Source organism: Simochromis diagramma, unplaced genomic scaffold (assembly GCF_900408965.1).
Source record: "Simochromis diagramma unplaced genomic scaffold, fSimDia1.1 OVJJ01000419.1, whole genome shotgun sequence".
Lineage (NCBI taxonomy): Eukaryota > Metazoa > Chordata > Actinopteri > Cichliformes > Cichlidae > Simochromis > Simochromis diagramma.
Genome location: NW_024387244.1, coordinates 4,350,327 through 4,367,413, shown reverse-complemented (window position 1 = coordinate 4,367,413; position 17,087 = coordinate 4,350,327). Strand labels below are relative to the sequence as shown.

Below are 17,087 nucleotides of genomic sequence, written 5' to 3'. Positions count from 1 at the left end.
TGTTAACCCGAGGAAGGCGGCGGGTCCTGATGGTGTGCCAGGTCGAATATTGAGGGATTGTGCAGAACAGCTGGCTGGGATCTTCACCAGGATCTTCAACAAATCCCTCGCACAGGCGACTGTCCCACTCTGCCTGAAGTCCTCCACCATAGTCCCCTTGCCTAAGAAGCCCCACATCACCGGCCTGAATGACTACAGACCGGTGGCACTCACCCCAGTGGTAATGAAATGCTTTGAGAAGCTTTGTCCGCAGACACATCACAGCAGCCCTGCCCCGCAGCCTGGATCCACACCAGTTTGCCTACAGAGCAAACCGGTCCACGGAAGACGCTGTAGCCACAGCACTCCATGCTGCATTAACTCACCTGGAAGAGCATGGTAGCTATGTGCGGATGCTCTTCGTGGATTACTGCTCAGCTTTTAACACCATCCTTCCACACAAACTGGTGGCCAAGCTACAAGACCTGGGGCTTCCATACAGCACCTGCATGTGGATCAACAGCTTCCTCTCGGGCCGTAGACAGAGAGTCAGAGTTGGCCATCACACATCCTCAGCCCTGAGTCTCAGCACTGGCTCACCCCAGGGCTGTGTGCTCAGTCCACTGCTCTACTCTCTCTACACACACGACTGCACTCCTCGCCACCACCGCAACATCTTTGTGAAATTTGCAGATGACACCACAGTGGTGGGGCTCATTTCCAAGGGAGACGAGTCTTCGTACAGAGACGAGGTGGAGCAGCTGACGTCATGGTGTAAGGCCAATAACCTCCTCCTCAACACTTCAAAAACCAAAGAACTCATAATAGATTTCAGAAGGAAAAAGGCAGAGATCCAACCACTATTCATAAATGGGGACTGTGTAGAAAGGGTGGCAAGCTTCCGCTTCCTGGGAGTCAATATAGAGGAGAACCTTTCCTGGAGTGTGAACACCTCCGAGCTGCTGAAAAAGGCCCAACAGAGACTGTACTTCCTGAGAATTCTCAGGAGGAATAACATCACACAGAAACTGCTGGTGTCCTTCTACAGAGCCACCATTGAGAGTGTTCTAACTTACTGCATATGTATTTGGTACACTAGCTGCACAGGGGCTCAGAGGAAAGCACTCCAAGGGATCATTAACACCGCCCAAAAGATCACTGGCTGCCCTCTCCCCACACTGGAAGTTCTACACAATGCCCACTGTTTTAAAAAGGCCCAAAACATCATAAAAGACACCTCACATCCTGGCCACTCCCTGTTCGAACTGTTGCCCTCAGGCAGACGGTACAGGGCAATCAGAGCAAGGACTAATAGACTCAAACACAGCTGTTATCCAACTGCAATAACACATCTGAATACTACAAAAAAATGTCTATCACGCCACTCTTGTGTTAATCTATGCATGGCCTGAAGCATGTGTGTGGGAATGTATGTGAATGTTTTATTGTTACATCTTATTAGTATTTTAAGTATTCTATCTATTTTATTTATTGAATTTTATTGTTTTATTTATATTTTGATATTGCTAGGGATGATGCAATGATCGGGGACCATTCTTCATTTCGTTGTTCTCGTGACAATGACAATAAAGTTTCTGATTCTGATTCTGAAATAAATACAAATATTTACAAAAAATTAACTGGAAACAGTTGGACCAATGCACACCTCATGCAGATACGAATTTATAGCTGCAATAGAATTTTGAGCAAAAAAAAACACCCCGATCAATGTTGAAGCTACAGTTAATAACGAAGGTTTGCATCTTTTCGCTGTAACATATGAAATGTATCACAATAACATCTATTTGCTACCTATTAAAGGTCTTTTATATAGCGTCTCCATCGCTTACGGCCATACCACCCTGAACACGCCCGATCTCGTCTGATCTCGGAAGCTAAGCAGGGTCGGGCCTGGTCAGTACTTGGATGGGAGACCGCCTGGGAATACCAGGTGCTGTAAGCTTTTTCGCTTCTACACACAAACGGCAGAGGGCGCTGCTGCTCAATCAGTGGAGACAGCTTCAGTAATTACTCACCGATAACATTTCTAAAAATTGGAAAATGCTGACTTTTAAAAGCTTCGTAACAGGTTTCTTCAGGCCGGTTCTCTGGTTGTGAAAGTCCAGCGACAAAAAGGATCCTCATTTTTTCCTAGAGAACATTGAACAAATGTGTTTTTCTTTTTTAGATCTATAGTTTATTCATTTGACCTACATTTGGTATGACATTTTAAAGAGTTTTACCTTTGTGACTTCGAAATATTATCTTATATATTATACTTAAAGATTTTATCTAAAAATATACGTATTTAACTTTATTATAATGATTTTATTTCAGACAATGTGATGTAACTTGATACAAATAGTTGTTTTCTGTCTGACAGAACAGGAAGCATCAACTTCATAGTAGCTATTTGCATAATTAAGACATCAACTATAAGTGTTCCCTAAATTTCCTGCACACATGAAGAATTCCCATTCCTCATATGTGCCATGTTGTCTGCAAACCTGACAGTTCAAAAAATCCTGTGTTGATTAAGGATGGCGGTTATTTCCTGAAACAGAGAGCACTTGCATTAGATAACTACAGAGCACTGCTTCTTTAATGAGCATTTTGATTATTTGCATTTAGTGTTCATTGATATTATGCTCATTAAAGGGGGGATCCAGTATGTCCTCCTTCAAAATCCTGTCGGCCAACTTCAACAAGAAGTTAGTTTGAGTGATGCAGAAGTGTTTAGAATAATCAGTGATGCATTTATCTGAACTGATAAAAGATCAGTCACTTTCTTACTATAAATTAATTTCACATGAGGTTAGATCTTGTTGATGTGGGTGTCTTTAGGTATCACATCACCAGCAGGAGAAGATGACACCTCAATGACTCATGAAAGCTCTGTTTCATTCATATCCCTGCACATTTTCAGTTCCTCCTTGGAAGCTTTCACCATATTATCAGTTATTTGTAGCTGACTTGACCTGGTGAACTTTCCTCTCGTGGATATTTTGTGGGAGAAATCATTTCAGTGAATGAGGAAAAATATCACAATCACAGCAGTTATGGCAGGATCCTTTAGACTCCGCTTTCTTGATTCACTTGCATAAGTGTATATTCTACATTTTGATGTTTTTTCCTCATTGCCTGTTTCTCATCATGTTCTTGCTTGCCTGCCATCTCTCGTTAAATAAACTAAAACAACTAAGCTGCTGCTCTAGAGAATTTTATTAACCTGAAAATGAAGCACTTGTGAAACCACACACACTATTTGGTTTTAAAATCTCTGGCGCAGAGAGGAGTTTTATACTCATTATATGGAATATTTAATGATGTGATGATAATATAATGCTCTGTTGACAAAGTTATAGAGGTGATGATTACATTTCGTCTTAGTGCTGAGGTGATGGAGTTGATGTGGACTGCATTATTCTGCACCATGTGTGGAATTAAAACAGACAAAAAAAAATACAAAAATCTTTCAGACTAAGTATTTCAATATAGTCTGTCTGTTCATGTGCACAAAAAATGTAAAGAAGCTCTAGATACAGTGATACTGATCGTCTACTTACAGCAATGATTAAATATTGGAACTGAAATTATTTGTATTATTAAATTTGTTTGTTTTAGTTTTTTAATCTCAGCGAGTCCATCAGACAGCTGTGGAGGTTCAGATTCAGTAGAGTGGACATCATCACTGACATCATCACTGAGGTTCTTTGTACAGAGTTGAAAACAGGAGGAAGCTACAGACTGCAGCAACATCTACTGACAGTCTGGAAACTAAAGCCAGGAGATAATGTTGGTGCATCTTTGACATGCTGAAGCTTTCAGACACATGAATCACACTGAGCAGAACCTCAGTGATCCTCGCAGAAAATACCCACCAGAAAGATATTAAATATATATTATATTATATTATATTATGTATTATTTTATTTATGTATTTGTTTACAAAAACTAAAATCCTCAGTTTTAGAAATGTTATCAGTGAGTATTTACTGAAGCTGTCTCCACTGATTGAGCAGCAGCGCCCTCTGCCGTTTGTGTGTAGAAGCGAAAAAGCTTACAGCACCTGGTATTCCCAGGCGGTCTCCCATCCAAGTACTGACCAGGCCCGACCCTGCTTAGCTTCCGAGATCAGACGAGATCGGGTGTGTTCAGGGTGGTATGGCCGTAAGCGATGGAGACGCTATATAAAAGACCTTTAATAGGTGGCAAATACACAGTTCAATAAACGTTATTGTGATACATTTCATATGTTACAGCGAAAAGATGCAAACCTTCGTTATTAACTGTAGCTTCAACATTGATCTGCGAAAAAATGCTTTTCCTGCAGTAACATCTGGATAATAACACATGTTAGTTTATTAATTACAGCACAGTACAAGTGATAGAATGCATTTAAAGCATCATGTCAGCAACAGTCCTACCTTTGCTTCGTATGGTTCAGTTTCCCAGTAATGTTTCCCTTAAAAATGCAAGGTCAAGTGTCCACTCATGATGGGAGTCATGACGTGCCCAAAGCCGATCACCTTTGCACATAACGTCTGCTGGTGAATGATGCAGTGGTAATGCATAAAGTTTGGGAACTCTGTGTCACCTTTACAGTGAGCGATGAATCCTGTATGTCTGACGATCATAGCAGGAGCTCCGTCGGTAGTCAGCGATACCAGCTTTTCCAAAGGTACCTTTTTCTCCGCGAAAAACTCCTTCACCGTGTTAAAGATGTCAACTCCACTCCTAGTTGTCTTTAGCGGCAGTAGTGTCAGAAGTTCTTCTGATTTTCCTCCCACCAAGTTTCCGGGTGCCAGTGTGTGGCCGTTACTAAGCAACCGCGAGTTAGCAGCAGTAAACCAGGGATAGAGGAAGAAAGCTACCAAAATCAAGCCTCTGAATTTAAGATGTTATTCTGTATCTCTGGATAATTATTCAGATTTCTGGCTCTGCTTCTTCACTGTTGCTTAATTTCGGTTTACCAGCGATAAGCAAGGCAACAAAACGATGTCAACACAAGAGCAACAAGCTAACATCGGCAAAGTTCTCAGCTTTCTTCGGGAATGGGACCGCGGTGACATGAGGGTCCGCGGTCGCATGTTGAGCACCTTTGTGACTCAAAACACGGGGAAGACGTTTTATGAGCTGGAGCTGGAGTTTGCGCAGGTCGCCAGTCTCTTCCTAGCTCGACTTACCACATGGATGAAGCTCACGTATCCTTTATTCAGCCGTGGTCTAGGAAAACTGTTCGTTTTGGACATATATTTTTTGTACAGCTCAAAAAACGTGTCCTGGGTGGGGTGTAAATATCTCCAAATAGTAGTGGGATTCGTGTTTCCTTGCGTAAGTCCTGCAGGATTTGTTTTGGAGACTTAAATGAGGCTTAATTTAAGTCGTCTGCTGGTTAAATCTGCACGGGTTTGGGACTATCTTGATTTTGAGGAGCCTGCATAACATGTGAAAACAACACATTTAAATCATAAAACATATTTTTTGTTATACACATACAGCCAAATGGTGCTGAATATATTCTAGCATAAAATATTAGAATAAAGTTTTCAGAATGTGCCTGCACATGTGAGAGTTTGATAAAGTATGAGTTAGGAACTTGGACTTCTGTGGATCGGATGAAGGATATAAGTTCCTGCTCTTGAATCAGGGAAATCAACTGGACAGCCCTTTACTAATACTTCAGATACATGTTAGGCACCTTCCTGGGACTTCAGCTGAAAGCACTTGGGATTTTCCTGTCTGCTTCTTGTCAGTAAGTGACCCAAAATGCGGGACTGTAATCTGCAAAAATATCTTTAGGCCAACAGATGTTTTCTTTCAATAAACCATCTTTCTGATTTGATCAGTGATCAGTATCTGATGAACTTCCTGGAGGATGGGGGAGCTCTCACTCTGCTGGACATTTTGAGCCACTCTCAGAGCAAAGACGATGACAAGGCCGGAGCCATCAAACTTCTACTCACTGTCTCAAAAGCAGGTCGCAAGTACAAGGAGATCATCTGTGAAAGTCACGGTAAATTTCACATTTGTCTGTGGCATATGTAAATTTATTTTAGATTTTAGATCAGGTTTTAAAACAGCCTACAATATAGTTTATTTTATCAGTAATGCTTCTTTTGCTTTGTTTCCAGGTGTTAAAGTCATAGGCGAGTGCCTGTCCACATCAAACAGAGATGAAACCAAAGAGGCAGCGTCGGTCCTTTTGGAGTCCCTGTCCCACGGAAATCCCAGATATCAGGACCAAGTCTACAAATATCTGATTACCTGCATGACTTGTAGCTCACCTAAATCCCTGCAGCTTATTCTGCACACCTTATGTATCATCCAGGTGAAGCCAGCCACCTGTCAGTGCGCCCCAGAATAGCTGTGGCTACAATGTAGCTTGCCATCACCAGTGTGTGAATGTGTGTGTGAACGGGTGGATGACTGGTTGTGTAAAGCGCTTTGGGGTCCTTAGGGACTAGTAAAGCGCTATACAAATACAGGCCATTTTACAGAGTATGCACAAAGCTGTATATTACTGCAGTCAGTCTGTGTGTTGCAGAACTGATTTTTAGTTTTAAACGTTTTTTCTCTTGCAGCAAAAAATGAAAACAGCCCATTACAGCATTGTAGAGCCTCTGCTTAACACACTCAGATCCCTACACCTGGAAGTTCAGGATGAAGGTAAGCTGACATGCTAATTTTTAAATTCATCCTGAAATTTCTTTGTATCCTGTGAAATAACAAATCATTCCATCAGCCATTGTGATTGTGGATGAAAAATTGCAATCCTGTTATTATTAATCAGCTTTTCTGGTTTTGTCTCTTTATATCTTTGACAGCCATTAAACTCATCTTAGACCTGAAGCATTATGATGTGAAGGCAGTTCTACTGACTGGTTTGGTGGCTCTACTGAGGCCTATTAAAGAAAAAGAACACCAGCATCAAATCAGCAAAGGTGACATTAGAGTTTGGTTGTGTGCTGTGAAAGCCTTTAATATACACCTCTTTCTTTTGACCAATTATGGCCGCCTTTTCATATTTTAATTGGTGCCTTTCTGCAGTTTGTGATACAGTTACACAACCCATCAGTTAATGTGTTATAATTTTGTAAATGAGCCCTAACTTGTCACAGTCATTTTCATGAAAAGTTTTATTGACAACCTTATACAATTTTGTCAGAATCAGAGATGACTGAGATGACTGGATCTTTCCCTGTACTTGTACAGCAAGCTGCTGCAGCTAAAACAATACGGTATGGAGTCCAAATAACCTCCTGAATCACAGTATAACACAAACTCAGTTAAACGTCTGGGATATCTGTCTGTCCACTTAGCAAACAGAACATAATGTGAATTGTTCAAAACCATGATGGCTTTGCAGGTGGTTGCCAAAGACCATTGCTATCATGCCGTGCTCATGGAGCGTCATGTGGATGTTATGACCAAACCTTTAGAAACAAATCACACACTCATTTACATACATACATACTTATATCTTCTCTAACATTTGCATTACACACCCACAGAAACTCAATGAGGACAGTATAAACAAAAATCCTGAGTTGTTCACGATAGATGCAAGGGGAACAACTCAAGGTTTGGTATCTTGCCCAAGGATACTTTGACTGTAGTAGCCAGGTGCTCAAACCATTAACCTTTGAATTAGTAGACAACCTGCTCTACCTCCTAAACCCCAGCTGCAGTGACAAAGTCATAAGCAAAAAGCAAAACTAGAGAAAAATCTGTCAGGAGGGATAAGAAGAGAACAATGGTTTATAGTCACCACCTGCAAAACTATTTCCTTTTTGGCAGGTGTCGTGTTGTTGCCTTGTTACCACTTTCTTTGGCAGCAAAAAGGGTGATTTAGAGTGACAGTGGTTTATACTTCCCAGTAAATAGATTGAGATGCATGAAGCTAAACTGACTTTTTAGGCCATGGTTTGATAAAACCATGACATAACATTTTATTCATGGCAGTGTGATAGCTTTATATGTTGTAATACAGTAGCTATATTTAGCTGCTCCCATGTCACAAGGGTTCACAATAGCCAGTAGCTCCCCATGTTTGATTTGGCAGTTTTATGCCCGATGTCCTTTCTGCATTTTAATGATGTTCAATATTTGTTAAAGGTTGCTGGCTGAGGAAGATCAAGAGCTTTCTCGTGAGCTGCTCTCTCTTGGAGTGATCCAGCATCTTCTGCACATTATGGGCAACAGAGAACATCCTGATGGCCAAATACAAGCCAGTCTAACGTTAGAGGTACTTCAGTGTGTGTGTCTTCTCAAAAAAGCAGGCTGATGACACCTATGATGATTTTCTCACAACCATTTGGTACAAATAAAAAAAAATACTATAAAGTGCTTCAGCCTTGTATTTTAAGACTTTACTTTTTTTTTTGTTCTTTACTTTTTCTTTTCAGCAGAATAGGACATATTCACAGTTGTAACCCAACTGCTTTTTGAGAGCTTCATTACCTCATGCTTGTCTACAAAGCAGGACAGTTAAAGTCATTATGTCTTGCCCAATTTTCAACTGTTTTTAGATGGTTTGCGTTTATGTTACTGTTCTGATAGAATTTTCTGATTACTTATGGGTTTTCTTATCACTGCTTCTTGGTCCCCACTGCCTCCACCCTCTTTAAGAAAAATGTGTAAGCAGTAATTTGCAATTATTGTGTTCCAGTTTTTTTCTTTTGCATTAAATTAGAACCAGAAAGTGCCAGCCTTGTAATTAAGTGGAAACAGAGGCTGCTTTTCTTGAAGTTGGGCTGTTTGTAAAAATGTGTTTGGTTCATCTCCATTTCTCATTTGTTTTGGTTTTGCATCTGTAGAAAGAAACATTAATTCATACATATGAATATCAGCTTCTGGTGTCTGCTTTCATCTCTGTGTAGTACTTTGTCGTCTCCTTCCCTGTTGTTGAGGACCAAGTGCAGAGAGTGATGGGCAGCGCTCTGTTTGCAGAGTTCAAAGTAAGCGATAACCTAAGTTAAAGGTGCATTGTTCCAAGTCAGTACCAACAAATATAATCACTATCTTTCTACAGAACAAAGCTGACACTGTATACATGAACATGAATGAAACAGAAGCAGAAATGCTGCTAACAAATCAGATTAACATGTCACAAGGTAATGATTTTACTGTTTTATTTGACAGCTGATTATTTCCCTATATTTCCTGTACTATGTGAAACTAATTGTATTCTTTTTCTTTTTTCAGTTTTAAATGGTAACAAGTCAGACAGCTGACCAGAGGAAAAATTGTTTCATAAACGGATATAAATAAGGTTTTTAGAAATGTTTGTATTAATACCTATAACCTGTTCTACCATTTGTTTTTGTATTAAGAAAAAATATTCTATCTATCACTAGAAAAATGGGAAGTTCAGTCATTTATATTAATATAGTGAGAAATGGCTCGGACAATGGAAGCTCTGTCATAGTTTTGGGGCTTCTTCTCAAATAAATACAAATAAATAAATAAATTTGGAATTTATATATGTTTGAGGTGTGTGCGCACACACACACACACACACGTGTGTGTATACTCGCTTGAGTCAAATTTGAGGTCGCACTTTTTAACTCCCACCCTTTGGGGACACCGGTTTCTGTTTGGTTTAGAAGCAGGCTGACAACTGAATTTTACACCTCCAAATCCACAGAAATAAAAAAAAATCACTTGAGATTTTCATTTCATTAAGCAATATTTCTTCATACAGTATTTTTACCTTCCTATTGGGGACTGGGAATGTTTAAAGTCCCCTTTGGTGTCTTCAGTGATAAACCAACACAGATAAACCATTTTGTGCCACTTTTGAGGACCGTACTTCCCTTTGGGGTCTTAAGCAATACACAGATACACTAACTATTTTACTTCAGTTTGGGGGATATTACTTCCCTAAAGGCAAGTCCTTCAAAGTAAGTACAATAAAATGTAAGGTTACGATTTAACTACCCAATCTAAAAATAATCATTTTGCAATTAAGTATGTTAATTTGACAACATCCAAGGGATTTGAAAGAACTTAAAATATAGGTGTCTGTGAAGATTCTCAGTCATCCAAAGAAAAGCGTCTGGACTTCTTTGAGTTGCTTGAAGACGTTTCACCTTTCATCCGAGAAGCTTCTTCAGTTCTAAGGGTTAAATGGTGGAGAGTCATTGTGAAACCTGGCCCCACCCTATCATGTGATTTCCTGAGGTCAGACGGCCCAGGATGTGAGTGGGCGTTAAGGCGTCTGGGAAGGGATCTCAAAACTGGATTATAGATGGCAGACAGTTGGTGTTGTAAACCAACGCACACACACACACACACACACATGCAGACGCACGAAACACGTACACTGATACGCCCTCACTATCACCCTCCCTACCCCGGATCCAACGCCTCCTCCCATGCTTACCTCCCATCCGATGTGGACACCAGATCAGCTGGAGGCGCAATCGAAGATTGCAGCAGTGATGTTTGTGTATTGTATGTACGGTTGGCAAGGTCTGTCATCTCGGTTGTGGGCAACTGCAACTGACAAATAAAGGCTATCTCATCATCATCATCATCTTTGATGTTTGATTGAGTCCAGCATCGAGTTTCCACACTGTGTAATAAACACTGGATTTCCTGCACGTTTCAGTAGTTGTTCTGAAGAGGTGAAAATTTCCATGTGTTGTTCAAAGACAGGAAAGCTGTTTTGTCTTGTTTCTTGTGCAATATTAAACACAAGATTTGCCCGAGCTCATATTTCATTACACATTAAACTCGTGACCAATGTCCTGTGGTGATCAAATGAAAGTTAAGGCTGCTAGTGTCAGGGTTGGTTGAAGGATGACACAAATGCAGAACGTTCTGAATGGAAAAAGTGTGTTTATTTACAAAAAGGCTATGAAAGAGTGCCAACAACCCACAGTGTGTTCCCAATTCCCAGGCCGGGGTCCCTCTCCTTGATATGCGGTGAAGTTTTGTCCTCCTTGCTGCCTGTGGACACAGTGTGCTGCTCCCTTCACATGTTTCCACATTTAACCTAGAAACGAGAGATGCCACATTTAGTACAGTCCTATCCACCGTCCACTGCTCTCTTAAGTAGGGCTCCTTGATAGGCACACACACAAACACACACACACTCACTCCAACTTTTACACAGGGAAGCGAGGGAACAGGAGCAGATCACACCAACAAACAACCATAAGCATTCCAGAAGACAAATGAAACTAATAATTATTCATCAAACCCCAAAATAACAGACCCAGGCCCATGACAGTTAGAAATCTTAACATACAGTGTTTATATGATGCATACTGTTATTTTAATATCTATTGTAAACTAGGGCAATGAGAACTTTTTTCCTTATCTGCTGCAGTGGCTGATTAAGAAGCGTGGGACAATACTATCAACTACTGCCTGAGATTGAGATAATTACTTTACAGCATGGCTGGGGATGACAGATTGCACTGGATACTGTGAGGATTCCAGTCCCATTTGTTGAACTACTTCTTGAAAACAATAATTAACTAATGTGGTTTCAACTGTAAGAAAGGCCTCTCCAGATGTTGTCCTGGTGGTGGAAGAGGCCAAGGAACTCTTCTGGGAATCGATCAAAGAGTGCAGGGAGATTTCTAAATACCAAGTATGCATATTGAGAAACAGCCAAGCGTAGCCAACGCCTGTTGCTTTGGCGTGGTTTAAACAACGCCTAAGATAAAATGTTATAATAATAAGAAGAATAAGAAAAATAAGAAGAAGAACTTTTTATTTTATTATCATTTAAAATATTTAGGAGCTTTAGTAAGAGTATAATCGAGCACATTTCATTCAGTTTTCCTGGGAAGGACAACTAATTTGATTTGTAAGTTTCAGACTTAATAACTGGGACCACTTTAGTTTTACTTTGTAAAGCACGTGGACACAACTTTTAAAAAAAAAGTACGAGTCGTTTTCGTATTTATGTACAAACAATTAACTAAGGTACTGAATTACAGTTTGAACATTTCGGTAGCCTATCCTTTTTAAATTAAAAGGCCTCGATGCTTCACAATGCTTCTGTTAGACATCTGGAGAAACGTCTTGTGTGTTAGCCACAGAGTTTTCCACTGGTTACGTACTACAGCGGGGACTGTATTAACAAGGACTGAGGACTGTGTTATTTGCCATATTATTTCAGTAGGATAAATGATGTATGGGTCCCCTCTAGTGTCCAAGAAACATATTACTCGTATAGATGACCAAACTTTTCTTTGAAACTGTGAATGCGGAAAGAGGAAAAATAATAACAATACCACTGATGTGAAAATATATTTAAAATATTTATTTGAATAAAAGTTAAGATCTCTACTTGTTTGTGAAACCACCCAACGCACCGGACAGTGCACTAAAGATGTGAAGAAGAGCGTGCAGATAGGGTGGAGTGGGTTTAGACGAGGATAGCAGCAAGAGAGAAAAGGAAGTCTCACAAGACTGTAGTGAGACCTGCGATGATGTTTGGTTTGGAGACTGTGGCACTAACAGAAAGACTGGAGGCGGAGCTGGAGGTGACAGTATGAAGGTACCAGGCAGGAGCTAAAGAGGGAAACCTGGGATTGCAGTAGGAGATTCATGGATGCAGTGAAGGAGGATTGCTGTGACAGAGGATGCTAGGGATAGGGTGAGATAATTCGCTGTGGCGAAAGCCTAAAGGGAGAAGGTTTGCTCATGAAAGAGCCTCACATCGGTGGCTTGGTTTAATCTGTTTCAAAAAGCATATCATGAACCAGACAGCAGGCGGAGTTGCTGACCTGGAGGAGGAGCCTGTTACTGCATGGGCTGGCTGTGTGAACTCTTCACCTATGTCACATTTACAAGACTGGTCTATAAAATCTAAATGACCTTACAACTCTGTAATAACACTCGGACAAAGTCATATAATTTCTGATGTTGTGTTACTTCTAAAGCTTAGGCATGTGGAAGCCCTGGCTAATAGAATATTAAATATGTATGACTCCAGTCTGTAGATATGTGCATAGTAAACATATTTATAGTGGTACAGTTATTAAGGAGAGAAGCGCTGATTTCATGCAGCTACATGAAAGTTAACCTCCCTTTATCGCGTTTGGGGTTTTTTACGACAATCTGCGACAAAATCTCCGGTTTACGTCAGCCGTAAAGCTGACAATAGTGATATGAGATAACTGAACACTGTAACGTTACTTTACAGCATTTTGTCTATTTGAAGCAGTTAAAAATCAAAGAAAGTTCAGCATTTCCCAATTTGACAGCTCGTTCACTCGCCGCCACGCCTAAGCAAACAGTTTTACCAGCACTCAGCGTCCCTGTGTGAGTACAGAAAGCAGCGAGAGCCAGTGGAACAAGAACTGCTTTTAGCCAGTCATTGCCATGGCCTCCGAAAGCGGCGATAGCAACATGGATAGAGAAATGATTCTGGCCGATTTTCAGGTGAGTGTCATTTTTTCTTAGCCCCTCATATTGTACGAGGTGGGCATTAATGTGCCCGTTGTTGTTGAAACGCCTCGGACTGGCGTGGTAAACAGCAGACCTGAGCTGGTGTTTCTGTGGTTAGCACGCTGTGCTAACACACTGACAACTTGCTACCTGATTATGAAGAAGCCTGTTATGTGTGTGACCAATAACTACATAACAGAAAAGATGACCCAGACAGATGACAACAGTCATCTAATCTTTTGAATCGTTTACATATAACGATCCAACTACTACTGAGAGGGAATTTTCGGGGCTAACCGCTGCTGTCAGCTTGTTTACACATTGTTTTGCCAGCGTTTCAAATCCTTATCAGAAACTGTGTCATCCATAAAGACTCTAAATGTTAAGCCCAGTTTGCCGTGAACATTGCGATAATGGCGATAAACCTTTGCAAACTGGCAGTAATTTATGATTCTGTTTATCTGACGGTCTTTACTAGAACAGCATATAATCGTCATCTTCTGTTTGTGTTTAGCTAACTGTACGCAAGCTCCCCGGTGAAGAGCTTGTTACTGTAGTTTTGTTTGCAAGTTTACTTTAGTATACTGTTAGGGAAGTAAGTGATTTTTATTTTTATAGCTCTTTTCGAGACAAAGGACCGTCAAAAAGTGCTTTAAAAAGGTGAATGGGTAAAAACTAGCCCGCAGTATTCGCAAAGTTGACACACATTAACCAAGCAAAACAACCCAAAATCACAACCACTACTTAAATACTTATCTAAACAATTTAGTTGTTTTTTCTAAACAGTGGTAACCTCTTCCATATTTTGGAGCGAAGGTTTGGAGGCAGAATTCCCTTTTGTTTTCAAATGGGTACGCAGAATCAAAAGAAGGCCCCAATCTGAGGACCTGAGGGGTGCAGGGGGCCATAAAAGTCAGAACCAAGATTTGAAACCGAAATCTAAACCTGATAGGAAGGCAATGCAAAACCCTTAAAAGTGGGGTGAAATGTAAGAACTTAAAAGAATGAGAATAAAAGCAATCCAAGCAAGAGGAGGCAAAGTCTTAAACAAGCATCACCAATTGACTTTTAGAGTTTAGTAATATTTCTCAAATGGAAAACAAAACAAAACAAAACACCAGCATATCAGAGACTTAATGTGAGCATTAAATGTCAAAGACTGAAAAACAGACAAAATATCCCATGATTTAGCATGTCAGGTTTTAGATTGGATAAAGGGACCCCAGTTCCTGTCTGATTTGGCAGTAATGCTCTGAGGAGCAATAATTAGATGTGCTGTCTTTGTCTGCATTTAACTGTAAAAAATTATTCAACCAGATCCAGTTCACAAGGTTTAAAAGAGAGGGAGACTATACAATGAAAGCACCAGAGGACTTAAACCAGATCGTTGTACGAAGCTGGATGATGAGAGCAGATCTGAGCAAACATCTTGCCCACTGAAACCAAAAGCATTCTATCAGCAACATATGAAGTAAACTAATCCAAGACAGGGCTTTGACTTGTGAATCAAGATCAGTGGTATCAAAGGTTGGGCTAAAGTCCAGGTTATGTCTAGCCAGCATGATAATATACTTTATATACACACACAACTAGTTTGCTTTGGATTTTATTCTTGATGTGTAGTACTGGGCTGTTGGTTTCAACACCGCATCGCACTTTGTTCTGAATTAATTTCTTGCTGTTAACACCAAATTTTCCTGGTATCAGCAGACAGCAGGGACATGCCAGTGTTACTTTGCTTTTTTGTAGATACTTGAAGAGCGCTTCATCATCAAGTAAAAACTTTAGGAATTCTATAGAGGGTCATTTTAAATAGGCATAAAATGTTCCTTAATGTTGGCATAAATATTGTTTTAAGTATTAACTGCTCCTATTATAAAGAAAATAGACATTTCTTACACATGTCTAATAGGTTGAAATGTCATGCTGGTTTAAAGACCAGTTGAACACAACAGAACCAAAATGCTCAGTACATGTTTTACTGTTTTACTATCTGGGTCTGTTTCTATTTATTTATTAAGGTTTTACATTTAAACTAGACCTACTAATTTATTTCAATGGTACTTACATTAAAGCCCATGTTTGTTGTCATGCTGAATATGTGAGCTCCTAAATATTCTGAGAAACTGGCAACCTTGTTTTGATCAAGACATCACTGAATGTTCATAATCGTTCTTAAGACTGTTACCATTTCACGTTGCTTTTATGGGTAATAGAGTAGTAGTTAAACTGTAACTGTTATTGTTCTTTTCACAATTAGAATTTGATCTCATACAATGCATTAGTCTGCTGAATTCATTTTTTGTTTTGCTTTCCCCTCACAGGCTTGCACTGGAATTGACAACATTGCAGAGGCAATCACTCTGTTAGAGCTTAATAACTGGGATTTAGTGGTAAGTTCATTATCTGCAGGCTCTATTGGGCTTTACTCTTGGACACACGGACTTAGTCTGTCTACAGGGCAGGTTCAAGAGGGCAGTTAACATCCAGTAGCGCACACCGTGTAACGGGCAAATGATTTCCTCATGTAATCCCGTCAGGTTTGTATTAATTCATGATGCACCTCTCAGCATGAAGTGCATATTGGAAGAGGTCAGTCTATATTTAGATAGATGCTGGCAGGAGCTCAAAGCAGGCAGCGAGATAGACAGTGGGGGCTGGACTCACTGCGGCTGTAAATCTGATGGCTCGCAGTTCTTCTGCAGTAGGTGTTAGTTTTTGTAAAAACAAATGTGTTTGCTAAGTGTGAGTGTGGAGTTTCACCCCAATACCTTAGTACTGCATCTGCCAGCAAGTTGGAGTTTGTGGTGTGAAATATTGCCATTGCTCTTATGTGCTTACTGTCCATTTTATTTTATTTTTTAAATTTACAGTAATAAAAGCAGACGTGATTTTTTTATTTTTTAGGAAGGGTGACCCATTTGCAGCTGTTTTTAGTGTTAGGAAAGATAAAATAAATGGATCATTACAATGCTGCTAAACTTTTTATAGCCTGAGCATGTTTGTATTGAGTAAGAATGCACTGTTGCTTTTAAAAGTCTTCTTCTTTTTTTTTGACTTGTCAACGCACCTAAAGCTACCTGCAATGCCAGGATCTGACACTTAACTATCAGTGATTCATTTTATTATTTATTCGAGCTTCTTCCCACTGTGACATTTTAAAATGTGACAGAAACTGTTTAAACACAAATTAATAGCTCAGAAAAGAGAAACAAAGTTGTGACTTTAAGTTGAAACCGAAGCCGGTGGAAGCTTCAGTCAAGAGACAAAGAGTCGTGTTCATAAGTGCTGAGGTTATGTTTGTTCGTGATAACTGCCCACCGAGTTTCTGGCAGTTCACCAGCCAGTAATGTGTGGCATTTGATAAACGGCAAAGACAGTTATAAGACCTAAAGATAATGACTGTATACTCCAATGAAGGCCAACTATAGCATGTTTGATGATGGGGCTGGGTGTTTTTTTTGCCATTATTTCACAGTTCCTTATACCTTTTCTTTGCAAGAAAATTCTAGTATTGCTTTTCATACAAACAATGAATAGTGGATATGATTATAACAGCGCTTACCAGCTTTACTTTGCCTGTTTGGCAGTGTAGAATAGTGAGTGTTCGAGAGGAATCCAAACAATTGTCGGTTCAAACAAAAGCAAACTGCAAAGCAGACAGTGGCTATATTTGGCCTTTCATTTCCCTTTGT

The 17,087-nt window shown here is 40.0% G+C and overlaps 2 protein-coding genes and 2 non-coding genes across 5 annotated transcripts in view; 3 read left to right on the top strand and 1 right to left on the bottom strand.

The window, feature by feature from the left end:
- The first annotated feature begins 1,823 nt into the window (after positions 1-1,823).
- Positions 1,824-1,942, top strand: LOC120747354. The gene has a single exon (XR_005699097.1). It is a non-coding gene; the product is annotated as a 5S ribosomal RNA (ribosomal RNA).
- A 2,094-nt stretch (positions 1,943-4,036) lies between these two features.
- On the bottom strand, positions 4,037-4,155 carry LOC120747351. The gene has a single exon (XR_005699094.1). It is a non-coding gene; the product is annotated as a 5S ribosomal RNA (ribosomal RNA).
- A 553-nt stretch (positions 4,156-4,708) lies between these two features.
- armh1 (armadillo like helical domain containing 1) lies at positions 4,709-10,111 on the top strand. Of its 2 annotated transcripts, XM_040053013.1 has the most exons (11): positions 4,709-5,183; positions 5,666-5,734; positions 5,829-5,995; positions 6,114-6,310; positions 6,564-6,648; positions 6,807-6,923; positions 7,148-7,220; positions 8,098-8,227; positions 8,862-8,939; positions 9,014-9,095; positions 9,187-10,110. In XM_040053013.1, exons 1-11 carry the CDS (start codon positions 4,978-4,980, stop codon positions 9,213-9,215), a joined length of 1,233 nt encoding a protein of 410 aa, XP_039908947.1. In that variant the 5' UTR covers positions 4,709-4,977; the 3' UTR covers positions 9,216-10,110. The 2 variants fall into 2 exon arrangements, with proteins under 2 accessions (XP_039908947.1, XP_039908948.1); XM_040053014.1 differs by lacking the exon at positions 9,014-9,095 and having other exon boundaries at positions 9,187-10,111.
- Positions 10,112-12,903: 2,792 nt separating this feature from the next.
- Positions 12,904-17,087, top strand: part of faf1 (Fas (TNFRSF6) associated factor 1) — a 62,833-nt gene continuing 58,649 nt past the window's right edge. The window contains exons 1-2 of the mRNA XM_040052983.1: positions 12,904-13,386; positions 15,717-15,785. Of these exons, the coding sequence (XP_039908917.1) occupies positions 13,327-13,386; positions 15,717-15,785 (129 nt within the window). The 5' untranslated portion in view covers positions 12,904-13,326. The remainder of the gene's footprint in view (positions 13,387-15,716; positions 15,786-17,087) is intronic.

Excerpts from the sequence above, each read along its gene's own strand:
- armh1 (XM_040053013.1), top strand. The coding sequence starts at position 4,978 with ATGTCAACACAAGAGCAACAAGCTAACATCGGCAAAGTTCTCAGCTTT. Across the intron at positions 5,735-5,828 it reads TTCCTGTCTGCTTCTTGTCA|TGATCAGTATCTGATGAACT; the intron begins GTAAGTGACCCA and ends TGATTTGATCAG. Across the intron at positions 8,940-9,013 it reads CTCTGTTTGCAGAGTTCAAA|AACAAAGCTGACACTGTATA; the intron begins GTAAGCGATAAC and ends ATCTTTCTACAG.